Consider the following 17,434-nt stretch of genomic DNA (forward strand, 5'->3'; position numbering starts at 1 on the left):
CCCCTCAGTCAGAGTGCCCCCCACTCAGTCAGAGTGACCCCCCTCAGTCAGTGACCACCCTCAGACAGACAGAGTGACACCCCTCAGATAGTCTGGGTGAACCCCCCCTCAGACAGAGTGACCCCCCCCTCAATCAGACAGAGTGACCCCCCTCAGACAGAGTGGCCCCCTCAGTCAATCAGAGTGACTCCCCCCCACTCAGTCACGGGTCCGGAACGCACTGTGGGGATTGAGCGCGAGGTGGAACGTTTGTGCGTGGCGCGGGGTTTCCGCTTCAGCCGCCCGGACGGCTTTCAGTGTCGTTCATAGCAACGCGTGGAGACGGCGGGGGAAGAAAATGGAGGGACAGGATCGCCGGGCCGGCGGCCGCGGGCTGAGCCGGGGCCGGGGAGGTAGTCGCGGTCGGAGCCGGGGCCGGGGAGGGAGTCGCGGCCGGAGCCGCGGGCGGTGTGTGCTGACCTTCAGCGAGGACAACAGGAGGTGAGGCCGCGCTCCCCCCGGCACTGCACCGGTTCACCTGTTGGGGTCAAATGCATTTCTCTCCAATTTTAACCCGGAGCTTTAACAGCGGCCTTTAAATAAGAATTAGGAGCAGGAGTCGGCCATACGGCCCCTCGAGCCTGCTCCGCCATTCAATAAGATTAGGGCTGATCTTCGACCTCATCTCCACTTTCCTGCTCTATCCCTTGAGTCCCTTAATATTCATAATAATCTATCGATCTCTGCCTTGAATATACTCAATAACTGAGCGCAGACCGAAGTGCCCCTGAAGGTGTGGCTCAGTCAGAGGGAACGACACCCCGGGTTTCCTCAATAATATGTTTGGATTTTCAAAAGGCTCTCAGTGAAGGGATGGATGGATTTTTGTTGGTGAGGGAATCGAGGGAGGTGGAGCTACGGCGGGTAAATGGGGTTAGGATACAGATCAGCCGTGATCTCATTGAATGTCAGAACAGGCTCCAGGGGCTGAATGGCCTCCTCTTGTTCCTATGATGATGGGGGGGAGGTCATTGCCCTAGGGACAGGTTCGATGCACCAGCCGAACTTTTCATGGCCTTTGGCTTCATGTCCTCCACGCAGTCAGCGGGCACTGTGTGTGTGTGTAGGACCTCTGTGGAGGGACAAGTGAGGAATGTTTAGTTGAAACTTCTTTACCCTGAGAGCGGTAGAATGTGGAACTTACTATCACATAGAATAGTTGAGGCATGGAGCATAGATGCGTTTTAAGGGGAAGCTAGATAAACACATGAGGGAGAAAGGAATAGAAGGATATTCTGATGGGGTGAGAGGAGGCTCGTGTGGAACAGAAACACCGGCATAGACCAGTTGGGTCGAATGGCCTGTTTCTGTGCTGTACATTCTATGTAAAGTTCCACATAGTAGACTCATGACTAGGGTCAGAGCATATGGAGTCAGGGAACAAGTCGAGGAATGGATAACAAACTGGTCACAGCTGGGTGTCAGCTGTGGCTTCGTTGGTAGCAATCTCTTGAGTCAGAAGATTGTGGGTTCCATCCCACTCCAGAAAACTAGGCTGACACTACAGTGCCGTGCTATACTGTCGGAGGTGCCGTCTTTCGGATGAGACTTTAAACTGAGGCCCCGTCTGCCCTCTCAGGTTGACGCAAAAGATCCCATGACACATCCCATAAAGAAGAACAGGGGCGTTCCCCCCCAGTGTTTTGGCTAATATTTATTCCTCCACTACCATCATTATCTCATTGCTGTTTGTGGGAGCTTGCTGTGTGCAAATTGACTGCCGCGTTTCCTACATTACAACAGTGACTGCACTTCAAACAGTACTTCATTGGCTGTAAAGCGCTTTGGGGCATCCTGAGTTTGTGAAAGGCGCTACAGAAATGCAAATCTTTCTTGCTGAACAGAAAACGGAGAGCAGGGGTTAAAGGTAGTTATTGGGAAGTGGTGCTGGGACCACTGTTGTTCACCATTTAAATAAATGATTTTGACTCGGGAATCGGAAATACAATTTCAAAATTTGCGGATGACACCAAATTAATACTGAGGAAGACTGCGACAAAATACAAGAAGGCAGTTCTATGAACATCACCAAGAATCAGAAAGGGAGAAAGTTGGAATAATAAAACAACTGCACTCTGCAATGTGGTTGATGGGGACCGAATCTGGGTTTGTAACTTGTGATTACTACCGCAATTATGAATAATGTGCGCTTAGTTGTCAATTGAGGGTTGAGCCGCTTTCAGAGCAGGCCATAAATCACCGGTTAGGCCTCAGCTGGAGTATTGTGTCCTATTCTGGACACCACACTTTAGAAAGGATGTCAAGGCCTTGGAGAGGGTGCAGAGGAGATTAACTAGAATGGTACCAGGGATGAGGGACTTCAGTGATGTGGGGAGACTAGAGAAGCTAGGATTATTCTCTTCAGAGCAGAGAAGGTTAAGGGAAGATTTAATAGAGGTGTTCAAAATCATGAACGGTTTTGATAGAGTAAATAAGGGGAAACTATTTCCACTGGCAGAATGGTCGGTAACCAGAGGACGCAGATTTAAAGTAACTGGCAAAAGAACCAGAGGCGAGAGGAAGAGAATTTTTTTTACGTAGCGAGTTGTTGTGATCTGGAATGCGCTGCCTGACAGGGTGGTGGAAGCAGATTCAACAGTGACTTTCAAAAGGGAATTGGATATGTACTTAAAAAGGTAAGATTTTCAGGCCTATGGGGAAAGAGCAGTAGGAGTGGGACTAATTGGACCGCTCTTTCAAAGATGGGCTGAATGGCCTCCTCTTCTGCTGTATCATTTTATGATTCTATAAAAAGATCTTGGCAGTTTAAAAGAAAATTCTGTTTTATTTCTTTTGAAGGGAGTTTCTGACTGGCTTTCACAAGCGGAAGGTGGAGAGGAGGAAAAAGGCTCTGGAAGAAATTAAAGTGAAACTGAAGGAGGAACAGAAGCGTGTGAAAGAGGAGGTGAGAACGGTGATTGAAAAGACGGCGCCATTGCTCTAGAACAGGAAGGCCCAAAACTGTTTGGCTTAATAGGCCCCTTGAGTGTGTACCATTGAAGCCCATGAGCCGCATGTAACAGCATAAAATCCTTCAGCTGTTTTGGGTTGTTCGGACTGTGACTGTTATGAGAGGGCGTGTTGTTATTACTTGTTCCGCGGGGTAGTGTTATAACACACAGCGAAAAGGCACACCATTTCCCCTGACTAATGGGGAGCATATGGTGCCAATAATTCACACCAGAGCCACTCCTTAAAAACCGATTACACCTCACATCCTATCTAAATGGAAACCAAACTTCAATTATTCATGTACGTTAAATATGTATTAGTCTACATTCTAAAGCTTGTTCTGTTCTGCTAATTTTCTTCATTCTGGAGTCAGTGAGTGTGTGTGGTATCTTTCATATTGCCAGGAAGCCGTCATTAATAATTAAGCTCTACAAATTAAAGTCTACCTGTCTGTATACGTCAAGTGAAGAGCAATTACTTCCAAAATGGCATGCAACATAAATCTGACACCATCTATTTTTAATTCCCATAGTTTTGCATTTGTAATTTCTAATGTACGAGCAATTTGCCTCTTTGACCATTATTGGCAACAGAATTGTGGTTTAGCAGCCAACAGAAATATATTTTTGTTCTCATTTGCGAGCTGCTGGTAAATTGACTTCCCATTGGTCATGACTGTCTCAGGTTCAGTCCCACTCTCTGCTGAGTTTGCCGGTCTCGGCTATGGCGGGGCAGGGAAGTCGCGTTCAATCCTTGCCTGGTACATTTGGGCTTGGCTTAGGGGTTGGGAAGGAAGAGCCAGAACGACCATTTGCTTATTCCTGCTGGAAAAGCGCGCCCCTGTGGACGCCAGGTGATAACAACATCAAAAGCAAAATACTGTGGATGCTGGAAATCTGAAATAAAGACAGAAAATGCTGGAAATACGCAGCAGGTCAGGCGGCAGCTGTGAAGAGAGAAACAGAGTTAACGTTTCAGGTCGATGACCTTTCATTCACGTTGATCTAGTTTCCCCTTAAATGCATCTATAAGAGTATAAGACGTAGGAGCAGGAGTAGGTCATTTGGCCCCTCGAGCCTGCTCCGCCATTCAATAAGATCATGGCTGATCTGATCTTGGCCTCAACTCCACTTCCCTGCCCGCTCCCCATAACCCTTGGCTCCCTTATCGTTCAAAAATCTGCCTATCTCCACCTTAAATATATTCAGTGACCCAGCCTCCACAGCTCTCTGGGGAAGAGAATTCCAAAGATTCACGACCCTCTGAGAGAAGAAATTCCTCCTCATTTCCAATTTAAATGGGTGCCCCCTTATTCTGAATATATGCCCCCTAGTTCTAGATTCCTGCATGAGGGGAGACATCCTCTCTGCATCTACCCTGTCAAGCCCCTTCAGATCCTTTTATGTTTCAATAAGATCTCCTCTCATTCTTCTAAACTCCAATGAGTATAGGCCCAACCTGCTCAACCTTTCTTCATAAGACAACCCCTTCATCCCAGGAATCAACCTCGTGAACCTTCTCTGAACTGATTCCAATGCAAGTATATCCCTCCTTAAATAAGGAGACCAAAACTCTACGCAGTACTCCAGGTGTGGTCTCACCACACAGTTGTACAGTTGTAACAGGACTTCCCTATTTTTATACTCCATTCCCTTTGCAATAAAGGCCAACACTCTATTTGCCTTCCTAATTACTTGCTGTACCTGCATGCTAATTTTTGTGATTCATGTACTAGGACCCCCAGAGCTCTCTGTACCTCAGCATTTTGTAATCTCTCCCCATTTAAATAATAATTTGCTTTTTTATTTTTTCTACCAAAGTGGATAACCTCGCATTTTCCTATTTATACTCCATCTGCCAGATTGTTGCCCACTCACTGAGCCTGTCTATATCCCTTTGGAGATTCTTTGCGTCCTCCACACAATTTGCTTTCCCACCTATCTTTGTATCATCAGCAAATTTGGCTACATTACACTCAGTCCCTTCATTTAAGTCATTAATCTAGATTGTAAATAGTTGAGGCCCCAGCACTGATCCCTGTGGTACCCCATTAGTTACAGTTTGCCAACCTGAAAATGACCCATTTATCCCAACTCTCTGTTTTCTGTTAGTTAGCCAATCCTCTATCCATGCTAATACCCCAACTCCGTGAGCTCTTATCTTGTGTAGTAACCTTTTATGTGGCACCTTATCGAATGCCTTCTGGAAATCCAAATACACTACATCTACTGGTTCCCCTTTATCCACCCTGCTCGTTACATCCTCAAAGAACTCCAGCAAATTTGTCAAACATGATTTCCCTTTCATAAAACCATGCTGACTCTGCTTGACTATATTATGATTTTCTAAATGTCCTATCACTTTCTTAATGATGGACTCCAGCATTTTCCCAATGACAGATGTTAGGCTAACTGGTCGATAGTTGTCTGCTTTCTGTCTCCCTCCTTTCTTAAATAGGGGTGTTACATTTGCGGTTTTCCAGTCCGCTGGGACCTCTCCAGAATCCAGGGAATTTTGGTAGATTACAACCACTATCTCTGCTGCCACCTCTTTTAAGACTCTAGGATGCAGGCCATCGGGTCCAGGGGACTTGTCCACCTTTAGTCCCATTAGTTTGCCTAGTACTTTCTAGTGATAGTGATTGTTTTAAGTCCACCCCAATAGCCCCTTGATTATCCATTATTGGGATGCTTTTAGTGTCTTCTACCGTGAAGACCGATACAAAATATTTGTTCAAGGTCTTCACCATTTCCCTGTTTCCCATTATTAATTCCCCAGACTCATCCTCTAGGGGACCAACGTTTACTTTAGCTACTCTCTTCCTTTTTATATATCTGTAGAAGCTCTTGCTGTCTGTTTTTATATTTCTTGCTAGCTTACTCTCTCAAGCTATCTTCTTTCGCCTTATCATTTTTTTAGTCGACCTTTTGCTGCTTTTTAAAAATTTCCCAATCCTCTGGCCTTTCACTATTCTATGCTCGTCGCCTCAACTACTCCTTGTGGTAGCGAGTTCCACATTCTAACCACTCTCCAGGTAAAGATGTTTCCCCTGAATTCCCTATTGGATTTATTAGTGACTATCTTATATTTATGACCCCTAGTTCTGGTCTCCCTGAATCCAGGCTCATCTCTCTCTCTCTCTTAGGCAATGCCTCACAACCGAGGATGACTTGCTTCCATATTAAAAATGAGTTCTCAGGTGACTGATGAGTCCAATGCGGGACCTACACACTGTGGGGCAGACGGTGGTTGAAGGGGCGGGTTGGTGGGGTGCTTGGGTTGACGTGCGCTGCTTGCACTTGGCTTCCGCTTGCTCCAGGCGAAGAGACTCGAGGTGTTCGGCGCCTTCCTGGATGCTTCTCCTCCACTTTGTGCAGTCTTGGGCCAGGGACTGCTGCTCTGTAGACCATGAGCTTAGTGCCGGGTTTGAGGTCCTGGTTTTCAAACACTCTTCCTCAGGCGACCGAAGGCTGCACTGGCACACTGAAGGCGGTGTTGGACTTCGTCGTCGACGTCTGCCCTTGTTGACCGTAGGCTCCCGAGGTATGAAAAGTGGTCCACGTTGTCCAAGGCCTTGTCGTGGATTTTAATAATCGGGGGGCAGTACTGTGGCAGGGGCAGGTCGGTTGAGGACCTTTGTCTTACAGATGTTTAGTGTAAGGATCCATCAAGAATGGCAGCATGGACAAGAAATTTTGTTTAGGGAGAGAATTCCAGAGCTTGGGGCCAAGGCAGCTGAAGGCACGGCCGCCAATGGTAGAGCGATGAAAATTGGGGAGGCGCAATACAACTATGCCGTAATATTTCCTAACCTACACTTTTTCTTGACTTACAGAGACATAAAGAATATGTGAAGATGTTCAAGGAAAGACAAGAAGCTTTAGGTAACTTTCATCTTCTAGTGTGATTGAGCTGGCTGCAAGCTTAAACCTCTGGGCTTAATTTCTTGTAAATCTACATAGCCAAGGGGCGGTTTTTCCTCGCCCAGAGGCGAGAGTACTACCACTGAGCCACGATTGACCTCTTACTAACACAGACTGAAGCTCAAACCTGCGACCTCCTGGTCAGTGTCACTCACGTTGACATTGGATGCATAGCTGTTTTGCATTGCGAATTTGTGTCCGTTAGGAACTGAATCGGGAGTATCCAGTATTGCACATTGTGCCTCTGACAGCCACTAGAGAGAGAGAGATCTCATCTGATGTGTGTACAAGAAAAGAACTTGGATTTATATATTCACTTGCATCAGCTGCCTAGGCCCTAAGCGCGAGAATTCTCTCCCTAAACCTCGCTACCTCTCTCCCCTCCTTTAAGATGCTCCTTAAAACCTACCGCTTTGACCAAGCCCTGTCCTAATATCTCCTTATGTGGCTTGGCGCCAGATTTTGTTTGATTACATTCCGCGAAGCGCCTTGGGACATTTTACTACGCTAAAGGCGCTATTATCAATGCAAGTTGTTCTCATAGCACCTTTCAGGATCTCAGGATGTCCCAAAGCGCTTTACTGTCAATGAAGGACTTTTTATGCAACTCATCGGAGTGTTTTGAATCTGGCTGATGTGTGGCCACTTCTGGCTAGGAATATGCATGCTCCAGCATGATTGCATTGTTTCCTGTTTCCTTACAGAGGAAGCTGATGAATTGGATCAACTGACAACCTCCAAGAGAGAGTCCATTCAGTACGACCATCCAAACCACACTGTCACCGTGACAACGGTCAGCAGTCTCGATCTGACTGGCGCCCATTTGTTCAACCTTGGTGTGGACCAGGTGGGTAAACGGTTGAAATTGAAGGATAGGCCCAGGCAAAATGCCACAAAAGTATATCGCTGGCAAGAAATTGCTAACTTTTTTAAAATGGTATCGTCGAATGTTTGAGCAGAATTGAAAATCCCTCGCTTCATGGTATTTGCTGCCAAAATTGTATTCTGTTCTGATGAAGGGTGCACACCGGAACATCATAAACTGTCTTTTCAGCCATTGTCTGAACTGCATTATTTCTGACTGCAGTTTTCCTTTTCATTCTTCCGCTACAGGCAGTCCATTGAGGGCCTCTACAGGCAGAGGTCTGATATGGCACCATTCCATTACACTGCTATACCAGTTTGAGGGGGGGGGTGGGTGGGGGAGTACTTTTTATTTAGACTGCTCTGACAAACTTATTTTTTTATTTGCTCCTGGGATGTGGGCGTTGCTGGCAAAGGCCAGTATTTATTGCCCATCCCTAATTGCCCTTGAGAAGTTGATGGTGAGCTGTCTTGAGCCGCTGCAGTCCGTGTGGTGAAGGTGCTCCCACAGTGCTGTTAGGGAGGGAGTTCCAGGATTTTGACCCAGCAACGATGAAGGAACGGTGATATGTTTCCAAGTCAGGATGATGTGTGATTTGGAGAGGAACTTGGAGGTGGTGGTGTTCCCAAGCGCCTGCTGCCCTTGTCCTTCTAGACGGTGGCGGTGGCGGGTTTGGGAGTTGCTGCCAAAGTAGCCTTGGCGAGTTGCTGCAGTGCATCTTGTAGATGGTACACACTGCAGCCACGGTGCGCCGGTGGTGGATGGAGTGAATGTTTAAGTGGTGGATGGGGTGCCAATCAAGCGGGCTGCTTTGTCCTGGATTCAAAGTAACCAGGAAGTATAAGCAGAGTACCTAGCCAATAACCTCCCATGATTGGGTGGCTCCGTTTGGCTCTTAGTCTGAAGTTGCAGCTCCCACTGCCAAAACTGCAGTTGCTCAGGGCACCTCCCTGTCTGTGATGTCACCAGAGTAAGGAGATCTCACTGGCGATCTGCTGGAGACAAAGATTTGACACTGTCTTTTCAATTTTAAACTTCAGTGCAGTACTAAGGAGCACTGTGGGTGCCGTCTTTCAGATGAGATGTTAAACCTAAGCCCCTGGCTGCCTTCTCAGGTGGACGTAGAAGATCCCACGGCACTTATCTCTTGAGCAGCTTCCCTGAAATAGATTATCCGTTTATCTCATTGCTGTTAATGGGATCTTGTGCACAAATTGGCTTTTGTGTTTCCCTAACCCTAACCCTAAATGCAGTGACACCACTTCAAAAGTGGCTGTAGAGCGCTTTGAAACGCCATGAAAAGCGCTACATAAATGGAAGCCTTTTTTTAATCTTTCAAATGTGAAGTAGAAATTTTCTGAATGTATATTTGAATATACAGTAGGAACTTTGATTTGACTACACTGCGTGGACAACAACAACTTGCATTTATATAGTGCCTTTAACGTAGTAAAATGGCCCACGGCGCTGCACAGGAGCGTTCTCAGACAATATTTGACACTGAGCCACATGAGCTATTAGGACAGGTGACCAAAAGTTTGGTCGAAGAGGTAGGTTTTAAGGAGTGTCTTAAAGGAGGAGAGAGAGGTGGAGAGGCTGAGGGAGGGAATTCCAAAGCTTAAGGCCTACCTCTCTCTCCTTTAAGAGGCTTCTTAAAACCTACCTCTTTGACCAATCTTTTGGTCACCTGTCCTATTATCTCCTGATGTAGCTCGGTGTCAAATTTTGTTTGATAACCGTCCTGTGAAGTGCCTCGGGATGTTTTACTATGTTAAAGGTGCTATATAATTGCAGGTTGTTGTTGATGTTTTGTGTGCTTTATCCTGCCTCTAATTTTTTTCTGAAATGGAGCAGATCTCTAAAGCAGTTTTACTCTTCTGCCAGACTTCAAGCACAGAATTGAAGAATTTACACTTGGATGTTGGAGATTATGATTTACCTCTTGCTCCCAGAAACTGAGTGTTGAGTTAGTGGGTGCCAGTGTGATTTTTGTCCTCGTCTCAATAACTAGGAGTAAGTGGATTTTTTGTTGTTCGTTTTTGAAGCCCGAAGAGGTTGAGGAATCGCAGGCAGTGAAGAATGATGTGGAAGAAGAATTGCCCGTGAAAAGGGACAACCCTCTACCAAGAAAAGGAGTGGAACCCATCATGTCTACAAAGTAGGTGGAATATTTGAGGATGTGACCAGGTGGTAAACTTTTAATGGGTCCAGAGGAGAGATGTGGCCGGTCTGAATCTGTGGTGCCCTGTAAAATCGCAAACTATAAATTGATCCCCGTTCACCATTCCTCGTGCCGTGTAGTGTCATGTGTCTATAGCTAACAAAGCTATGTTCAACACATGTACACGATCTAAAAGTAGGCAGAGTGAAGTCAAAAACTCACTCAATATATAACCACTGCAACGGACCAGCAGTCATAGAAACAGTAGTAGGACATTGAGCCCCTCGAGCCTGTAAATCGTGTTTGACTAATCTACTGGAATTTTTTGAGGATGCAACTGGTAAAATAGATAAGGGAGAACCAGTGGATGTGGTGTATTTGGACTTTCAGAAGGCTTTCAATAAGGTCCCGCATAAGAGATTAGCGTGCAAAATTAAGGCACATGGGATTGGGGGCAAGGTATTTACTTGGATAGAGAACTGGTTGGCGGATAGAAAGCAAAGAGTTGGAATAAACGGTTCGTTTTCCAAGTGGCAGGCAGTGACTAGTGGGGTACCGCAAGGATCGGTCCTAGGACCCCAGCTGTTCACAATATATATTAATGATCTGGACGAGGGAATTGGATGTAATATCTCCAAATTTGCAGACGACACAAAGCTGGGTGGGAGGGTATGCTGTGAGGAGGATATCGTGAAACTCCAGTACGATTTGGACAGGTTAGGTGATTGGGCATGTGGCAAATGCACTATAATGTGGATAAATGTGAGGTTATCCACTTTGGTGGCAAAAACAGGAAGGCAGATTATTATTTGAATGGCAATAGATTGGGAGAAGGGGAAGTGCAAAGAGACCTGGGTGTCCTTGTGCACCAGTCGCTGAAGGTAATCATGCAGGTGCAGCAGGCGGTTAAGAAGGCAACTGGTAGCCTTCGTAGCGAGAGGGTTCGAGTACAGGAACAAGGCTGTCTTGCTGCAGTTGTACAGGACCTTGGTGAGACCGCACCTTGAGTATTGTGTGCAGTTTTGGTCGCCTTATCTGAGGAAGGACATTCTTGCCATGGAAGGAGTGCAGCAAAGATTCACCAGGCTGATACCTGGGATGGCAAGAATGACGTATGAGGAGAGATTGTGTCAATTGGGCTTATACTCACTGGAGTTTAGAAGATTGAGAGGGGACCTCATCGAAACCTATAAAATTCTGTCAGGTCTGGACAGACTAGATGCAGGAAGAATGTTCCCGATGGTCGGGGAGTCCAGAACCAGGGGTCATAGTCTAAGGATAAGGGGTAAGCCATTTAGGACAGAGATGAGGAGGAATTTCTTCACCCAGAGAGTGGTGAACCTGTGGAATTCTCTGCCACAGAGGGCGGTGGAGGCCAGTTCGTTAAATATATTCAAGGAGTAGTTGGATATATTTCTTAAGGCTAAAGGGATCAAGGGATATGGGGAGAAGGCAGGGACAGGGTACTGAATTTGGATGATCAGCCATGATCTCATTGAATGGCGGAGCAGGCTCGAGGGGCCGAATGGCCTACTCCTGCTCCTATCTTCTATGTTTCTATGTTGCGTCATTCAATTAGATCATGGCTGATCTGTATCTTAACTCCATTTATCCGCCTTGGTTCCATGATTCTTAATACCATTGCCTAACAAAATATTATCAATCTCAGTTTTGAAAGTTTCAATTGACCCCCCGGCCTCAACAGCTTTTTGGGGGAGAGAGTTCCAGATTTCCACTACCCTTTGTGTGAAGAAGTGCTTCCTGACATCACTCCTGAATGGCCCTAATTTTAAGATTATGCCCCCTTGTTCTGGACTCCCCACTCTAAACCCCCCCCCCCCCCCCCCCCAACACACCAGAGGAAATAGTTTCTCTCTACCCTGTCAACTCCTTTAATTATCCTACACCTCAATTAGATCACCCCTTAACCTTCTATACTCCATGGAATACAAGCCTAGTTTATGCACCCTGTCCTCATAATTTAACCCTTTTTAGCCCCGTCAAATACTCTGTTTGGAGCTTCCCTGGTGGCTTAGAGATACTGATTTGGAAGGTTACAGTTCATTAGAGGCATTACAATCAGTATCATCCTGGTTGAGGGAAAGTGAAATGGACCCAGGTTTCTGCTCCTGATTGCAATCCCGTGACCCTTGGAAGTACACATTTGTGGGCATCAGATGAGGCTCAGACTTGGTTGTGATGGCCTCGGTGATGTGTATGACTGTACCAGCCTCAGGAGAATTTTGAATAAAAAAAACAAACATTTAATTTTCTTAGCACCATAAAGACCCTTAATTATGCAGTAGATGTCATATACAGGAAACTTTCGATTTACCGGCACCTAAATAACCGGAAATCTTGGTTAACCGGCAAAATTCAGTAGGTTTTACTTCATATTGACTTGCGTTCCTTCATCTGTTGCTGTGCAAGGGTGTGGCTGCAGCTGTTGCTAAGCTACAGAGACGCTTGCAACTTGTGGCCATTGTTCTGAACTTGTTGCTAAGCAACAGGGTTTGTTGCTTTATACGGAGCTGTCAGCTCTCCGTATCTTTTACTATAGCGTTCGGTTATCCGGAATTTTTGATGAATCGGCACCACGTCGGTCCTGTTCGTGCCGGATAAAAAAAAAGTTTCCTGTACTTAGATTTTCCAAAGGCCTTTGATGAGATACCACACAGTAGGCTCATGACAAAGGTTTAGGGCATGTGGAGTCGGGACAAATAGCTGAATGGATAGCAACTTGACTAAAATAAAGAAAGCGAGAGAGTAGGTTTAACAGGTAGTTATTCAGATTGGAGGATGGTAGAAAGCGGTGTTCCACAAGGATCAGTGCTGGGAGCACTGTTACTCATAATTTACATTAATGACTTGGACTTAAGAATAAGTAACTCAATTGCAAAATTTGCAGATGATACCAAACTGGGGGATATAGCTAACACTGAGGAAGAAGGCAACATAGTACAAGAAGGCATCGGAAAACTTGCAGACTGGGCAGTTAAGTGGGAAATTAACTTTAACATACATGAATGTGAGGCGATGCACTTTGGTAGGAAAAATAGAAACATCACCTGCACCTTAGAAAATAAACTGAATGGGGTAGAAGAGCAAAGGATCTAGGGATACAGGTGAACAAAAGCAGCATCGCAAGTCAGAAAAACACTTAAAAAGGCTAACAGAGCCCTGGGATTCATTTTTTGGGGTAAGGACTTCAAAAGTAGTGAAGTTATATTAAATAGGATAATGCCAAGGGATGGGAAACTTGTTCTGAAGAGAGACTATTTCCACTGGAGATTTAACAAATCTTTACAGTTACTAGGGGCTTTTTATAAGAGTGAATAGGGAAAGACAATTTTCTCTAGTGGGTGGGGATGTGGTGGTGGTGGTGGTCATCAATGTAAAATGATCACGGAGAGACTTGACAGGGTAGATGCAGGAAGGATGTTTCCCCCTGGCTGGGGAGTCTAGAACCAGGGGTCAGAGTCTCAGAATAAGGGGTCGGCCATTTAGGACTGAGATGAGGAGAAATTCCTTCATTCAGAGGGTGGTGAATCTTTGGAATTCTCTACCCCAGAGGGCTGTGGAGGCTCAGTCGTTGAGTATATTCAGACCAAGATCGATAGATTTTTGAATATTAAGGGAATCAAGGGATATGGGGATAATGCAGGAAAGTGGAAATGAGGTCGAAGATCAGCCATGATCTTATTGAATGGCGGAGCAGGCTCGAAGGGTCAAATGGCCAACGACTCCTATTTCTTATGTAGAAGTTAGAAGAAATGTCTTCACTTGGTGGATTGTTGGAGCTTGGTATGTTTTGCCATGGAGTGGTTGAGGCAGAGACCATTGCACCTTTTAAAAGAAAATTGGATAAATAATTGAAGCAGAGAAAGATATAGGGTTATGGAGAGACCAGGACAGAGTTATTAGTTTTGGATTGCTCCAGCAAAGAGACAATGGGCCGAATGGTTGCCTTCTGTGTTGTAAACTTCTAGAAAGCCTATATATGGCCCCGGAGCTGCTCCACCGTTAATAGAATCATAGAAAGTTACAGCACATAAGGAGGCCATTTCGGCCCATCGTGTCCGCGCCGGCCAACAAAGAGCTATCCAGCCTAATCCCACTTCCCAGCTCTTGGTCCGTAGCCCTGCATCCCAAGTGCACATCCAAGCACTTTTTAAATGTGGTTAGGGCTCCTGCCTCTACCACCCTTTCAGGCAGAGAGTTCCAGACCCCCCACAACCCTCTGGGTGAAGAAATTTCCCCATAAATCCCCTCTAAACCTTCCACCAATTACTTTAAATCTGCCTCCTGGTTTTTGACCCCTTTGCTAAGGGAAATAGGTCCATTCTATCCACTTTATCTAGGCCCCTCATAATTTTATACACCTCAATAAGGTCTCCCCTCAGCCTCCTCTGTTCCAAGGAAAACAGACCCAGCCTATCCAGTCTTTCCTCATGGCCAAGATTCTCTACTCCTGGCAACATCCTTGTAAATCTCCTCTGTACCCTCTCTAGTGCAATCACATCTTTCCTGTAATGTGGTGACCAGAACTGCATGCAGTACTCTAGCTGAGGCCTAACTAGTGTTTTATACAGTTGAAGCATAACCCCCCTGTTCTTGTATTCTATGCCACGGCTAATAAAGGCAAGCATTCCGTATGCCTTCTTAACCACATTATCTACCTGGCCTGCTACCTTCAGGGATCTGTGGACATACACTCCAAGGTCCCTTTGTTCCTCTACACTACTCAGTGTCCTACCATTTAATGTGTATTCCCTTTCCTTGTTAGCCCTCCCCAAATGCATTACCTCACACTTCTCCGGATTGAATTCCATTTGCCACTGTTCTGCCCACCTGACCAATTTATTGATATCTTCCTGCAGTCTACAGCTGCTTTCTTCAGTATCAACCACACAGCCGATTTTAGTATCATCTGCAAACTTCTTAATCATACCCCCTATATTCAAGTCTAGATCATTGATATATACCACAAAAAGCAAGGGACCTAGTATTGCCCCTGCGGAACCCCACTGGAAACAGCCTTCCAGTCACAAAAACACCCATCAACCATTACCCTCTGCTTCCTGCCTCCGAGCCAGTTTTGAATCCAACTTGACACTTTGCCCTGGATCCCATGGGCTTTTAACTTCGTGACCAGTCTGCCATGTGGAACCTTATCAAAAGCCTTGCTAAAGTCCATATACACTACATCAAACGCACTACCCTCATAAAATTCAATCAGGTTTGTCAGACACGACCGTCCCTTAACAAATCCGTGCTGACTATCCTTGATTAATCCGTGTCTTTCTTAATGAAGATTTATCCTGTCCTTCAGAATTCTTTCCAATAATTTTCCCACCACCGAGGTTAGGCTGACTGGCCTGTAATTACTCGGTCTATCCTTTTCTCCCTTTTTAAACAAGGGTACCACATTAATAGTTTGAACATGACTTCAAAATGACCTAAAAGCTGCTCTGGACCCATCTAGAAATCATGTTCAAGGCGGATTTTTTGGTATGTTTTTCTACGTTAAGTGCACTATATAAATATGCAAGTTCTGGTTGTGGCTTGGCATTTTCTAAGGAGCTGTTGTGAGATTATTCCCCATTGGTCACATTGACGGTCTCCATGCTGGTAAGACAATTTCTCTTGAAGCTGATATTTTCTTCCGCAAAATCATAGAATCTTACAGCACAGAAGGAGGCCATTCGGCCCATTGCGCCTATGCAGGCTCTTTGAAAGAGCTATCTAATTAGGCCCACAGCCCTGGAATTTTCTCCCCTTCAAGTGTTTATCCAATTCCCTTTGAAAGTTACTATTGAATCTGCTTGAATCCTGTCAGGCAGCGCGTTCCAGATCACAATAACTCACTGCGTAAAAGCAATTCTCATCTCATCTCTGGCACCTTTGCCAATGACCTTAAATCTGTGACCTCTGGTTACCGACCCTCCTGCCACTGGAAACAGTGTCTGCTTATTTACTCTATCAAAACCCTTCATGATTTTGAATGCCTTTATTAAATCTCCTTATTAATTATTAATGGTTTAATAATTTGAATTAAAAAAAGTATTGTCCCTACTTTCCCCTTTAAGGTTTCTGTGCAGAAGTGTATTATAATCTATAACTCCACACTGCATTAAAAAGTTACATTATCCAGTAATTTGAATTAAGCAATGTGAATAACACCGTTGTCAGATAATTGAAACGAGTCGATTTTGAATTACGCTAAGTAGACCGCATTTCAAGATCCCCGTTAATAGATTGAGGCCTCCTGACAATGTCCTGGACTCTGAAGCATCTGTCCCTCCTTTTTGTTTTCCAGAATCTCTTCCCTGACATCGGCGCTGCATTCCTCCAGTGTCAAAAATCAGAAAGGAAAGAAGTGGAAAGGTTCTCACGATCAGGTCAAAAAACTCCTGAAAGGCAAGACCACAAAATCACAGAGAAGAAAACGGACAGGGAAACCAGGGGGGGAGCGGTGAATCACAGAAAGCCCGTTCTCTCAGACTTTACTATCCTCTGAATAATGTGGTGCCTGAGTGACATTAGTGTTGGAACTGAATGACCAACAATCCTGGACCTGTTTATAAACAGGGAGGCAGTTTTGCTGGAAGTGGGTTGATCGTGGTGTGCCATGCTTGGACATCACCAGATCACTCCACTTAAGTCACACTAGCTTCTTTTAAGAAGATACTGGGACTAATAAGCAATGGTGGGATGTCCTGAGAGATCATTTGTTTAGTAACCCGTTGCTTCTAAGACAGGACTGTGGCATCTGATGTTTTGCTAAGCTAGATTTTTCTTCAGTCAGTAAAATTCTTCAGTGCGCTGCACCACGTTCATGTGATCTTCATCTTCTGGGTACTGTGGTACGTCTGAAATCTGTTGCTACGATTCATGTACATCTTACAGGAGCTTGAGCACCTCTTGGACAACTGCACAAAAACAAAAGTCTGCAGTGAGGAAAGGCCATTCGGCCCACCTAGCCTGCTCTGCTCAGTCATGGTTGTTCTGATTTGGACTCCCTCCTCCATCTTACCCCCACATGTAGATCCTTAAATACACACTTAAGTTCCCTGACCTCCTCTTGAAATATTGAACAGTTCTATTAATAATACCTATGTAACTTTCAGTCCCCCTTTCTCAACACATATTGATCCAGCTCACTTGTGAAGGCACCAATTAAACTTGAATCTAGGAATCCATTATTGTGTTGGGGGGAGATGTTTTCTAATATATTCTTGCTCCAGGCTTGAGAATTTAGTATCTGCATCCTTAGCCTATTGCTCATTGTGCAAGTTACATTGCTTGCTTACTTCGACCTGATCTGTACCGTCCATTGTTTCAAGCTATTGGGCAAACATTGTTCCTTTTTGTAAACATGTTTATTGTCTTGACCGAAATGGAGTAAGGTTCTTCTGTGGTCTGTCTGTGTGACTATTACATCTCCTAGTGTGTGCACCTGTGTATGCACCCGCGTGCGCGTCTCACACGCTA

General features: G+C 45.3%; 1 protein-coding gene across 2 annotated transcripts; it reads left to right on the forward strand.

Annotated features, from left to right (window-relative positions):
- Window positions 1–261: 261 nt before the first annotated feature.
- On the forward strand, window positions 262–17,334 carry nol12 (nucleolar protein 12). Of its 2 annotated transcripts, none has more exons than XM_085969499.1 (6): window positions 262–480; window positions 2,839–2,944; window positions 6,827–6,875; window positions 7,619–7,761; window positions 9,825–9,937; window positions 16,260–17,334. In XM_085969499.1, exons 1-6 carry the CDS (start codon window positions 338–340, stop codon window positions 16,417–16,419), a joined length of 714 nt encoding a protein of 237 aa, XP_085825625.1. In that variant the 5' UTR covers window positions 262–337; the 3' UTR covers window positions 16,420–17,334. The 2 variants fall into 2 exon arrangements, with proteins under 2 accessions (XP_085825625.1, XP_085825626.1); XM_085969500.1 differs by lacking the exon at window positions 262–480 and adding an exon at window positions 2,457–2,675.
- The last annotated feature ends 100 nt before the right edge of the window (window positions 17,335–17,434 follow it).

Source organism: Somniosus microcephalus, chromosome 28 (assembly GCF_052327205.1).
Source record: "Somniosus microcephalus isolate GS21.2 chromosome 28, FLI_Smic_1.0, whole genome shotgun sequence".
Taxonomy (NCBI): domain Eukaryota; kingdom Metazoa; phylum Chordata; class Chondrichthyes; order Squaliformes; family Somniosidae; genus Somniosus; species Somniosus microcephalus.

Excerpts from the sequence above, each read along its gene's own strand:
- nol12 (XM_085969499.1), top strand. The coding sequence starts at position 338 with ATGGAGGGACAGGATCGCCGGGCCGGCGGCCGCGGGCTGAGCCGGGGC. Across the intron at positions 481-2,838 it reads TTCAGCGAGGACAACAGGAG|GGAGTTTCTGACTGGCTTTC; the intron begins GTGAGGCCGCGC and ends TTTCTTTTGAAG. Across the intron at positions 9,938-16,259 it reads GAACCCATCATGTCTACAAA|AATCTCTTCCCTGACATCGG; the intron begins GTAGGTGGAATA and ends TTTGTTTTCCAG.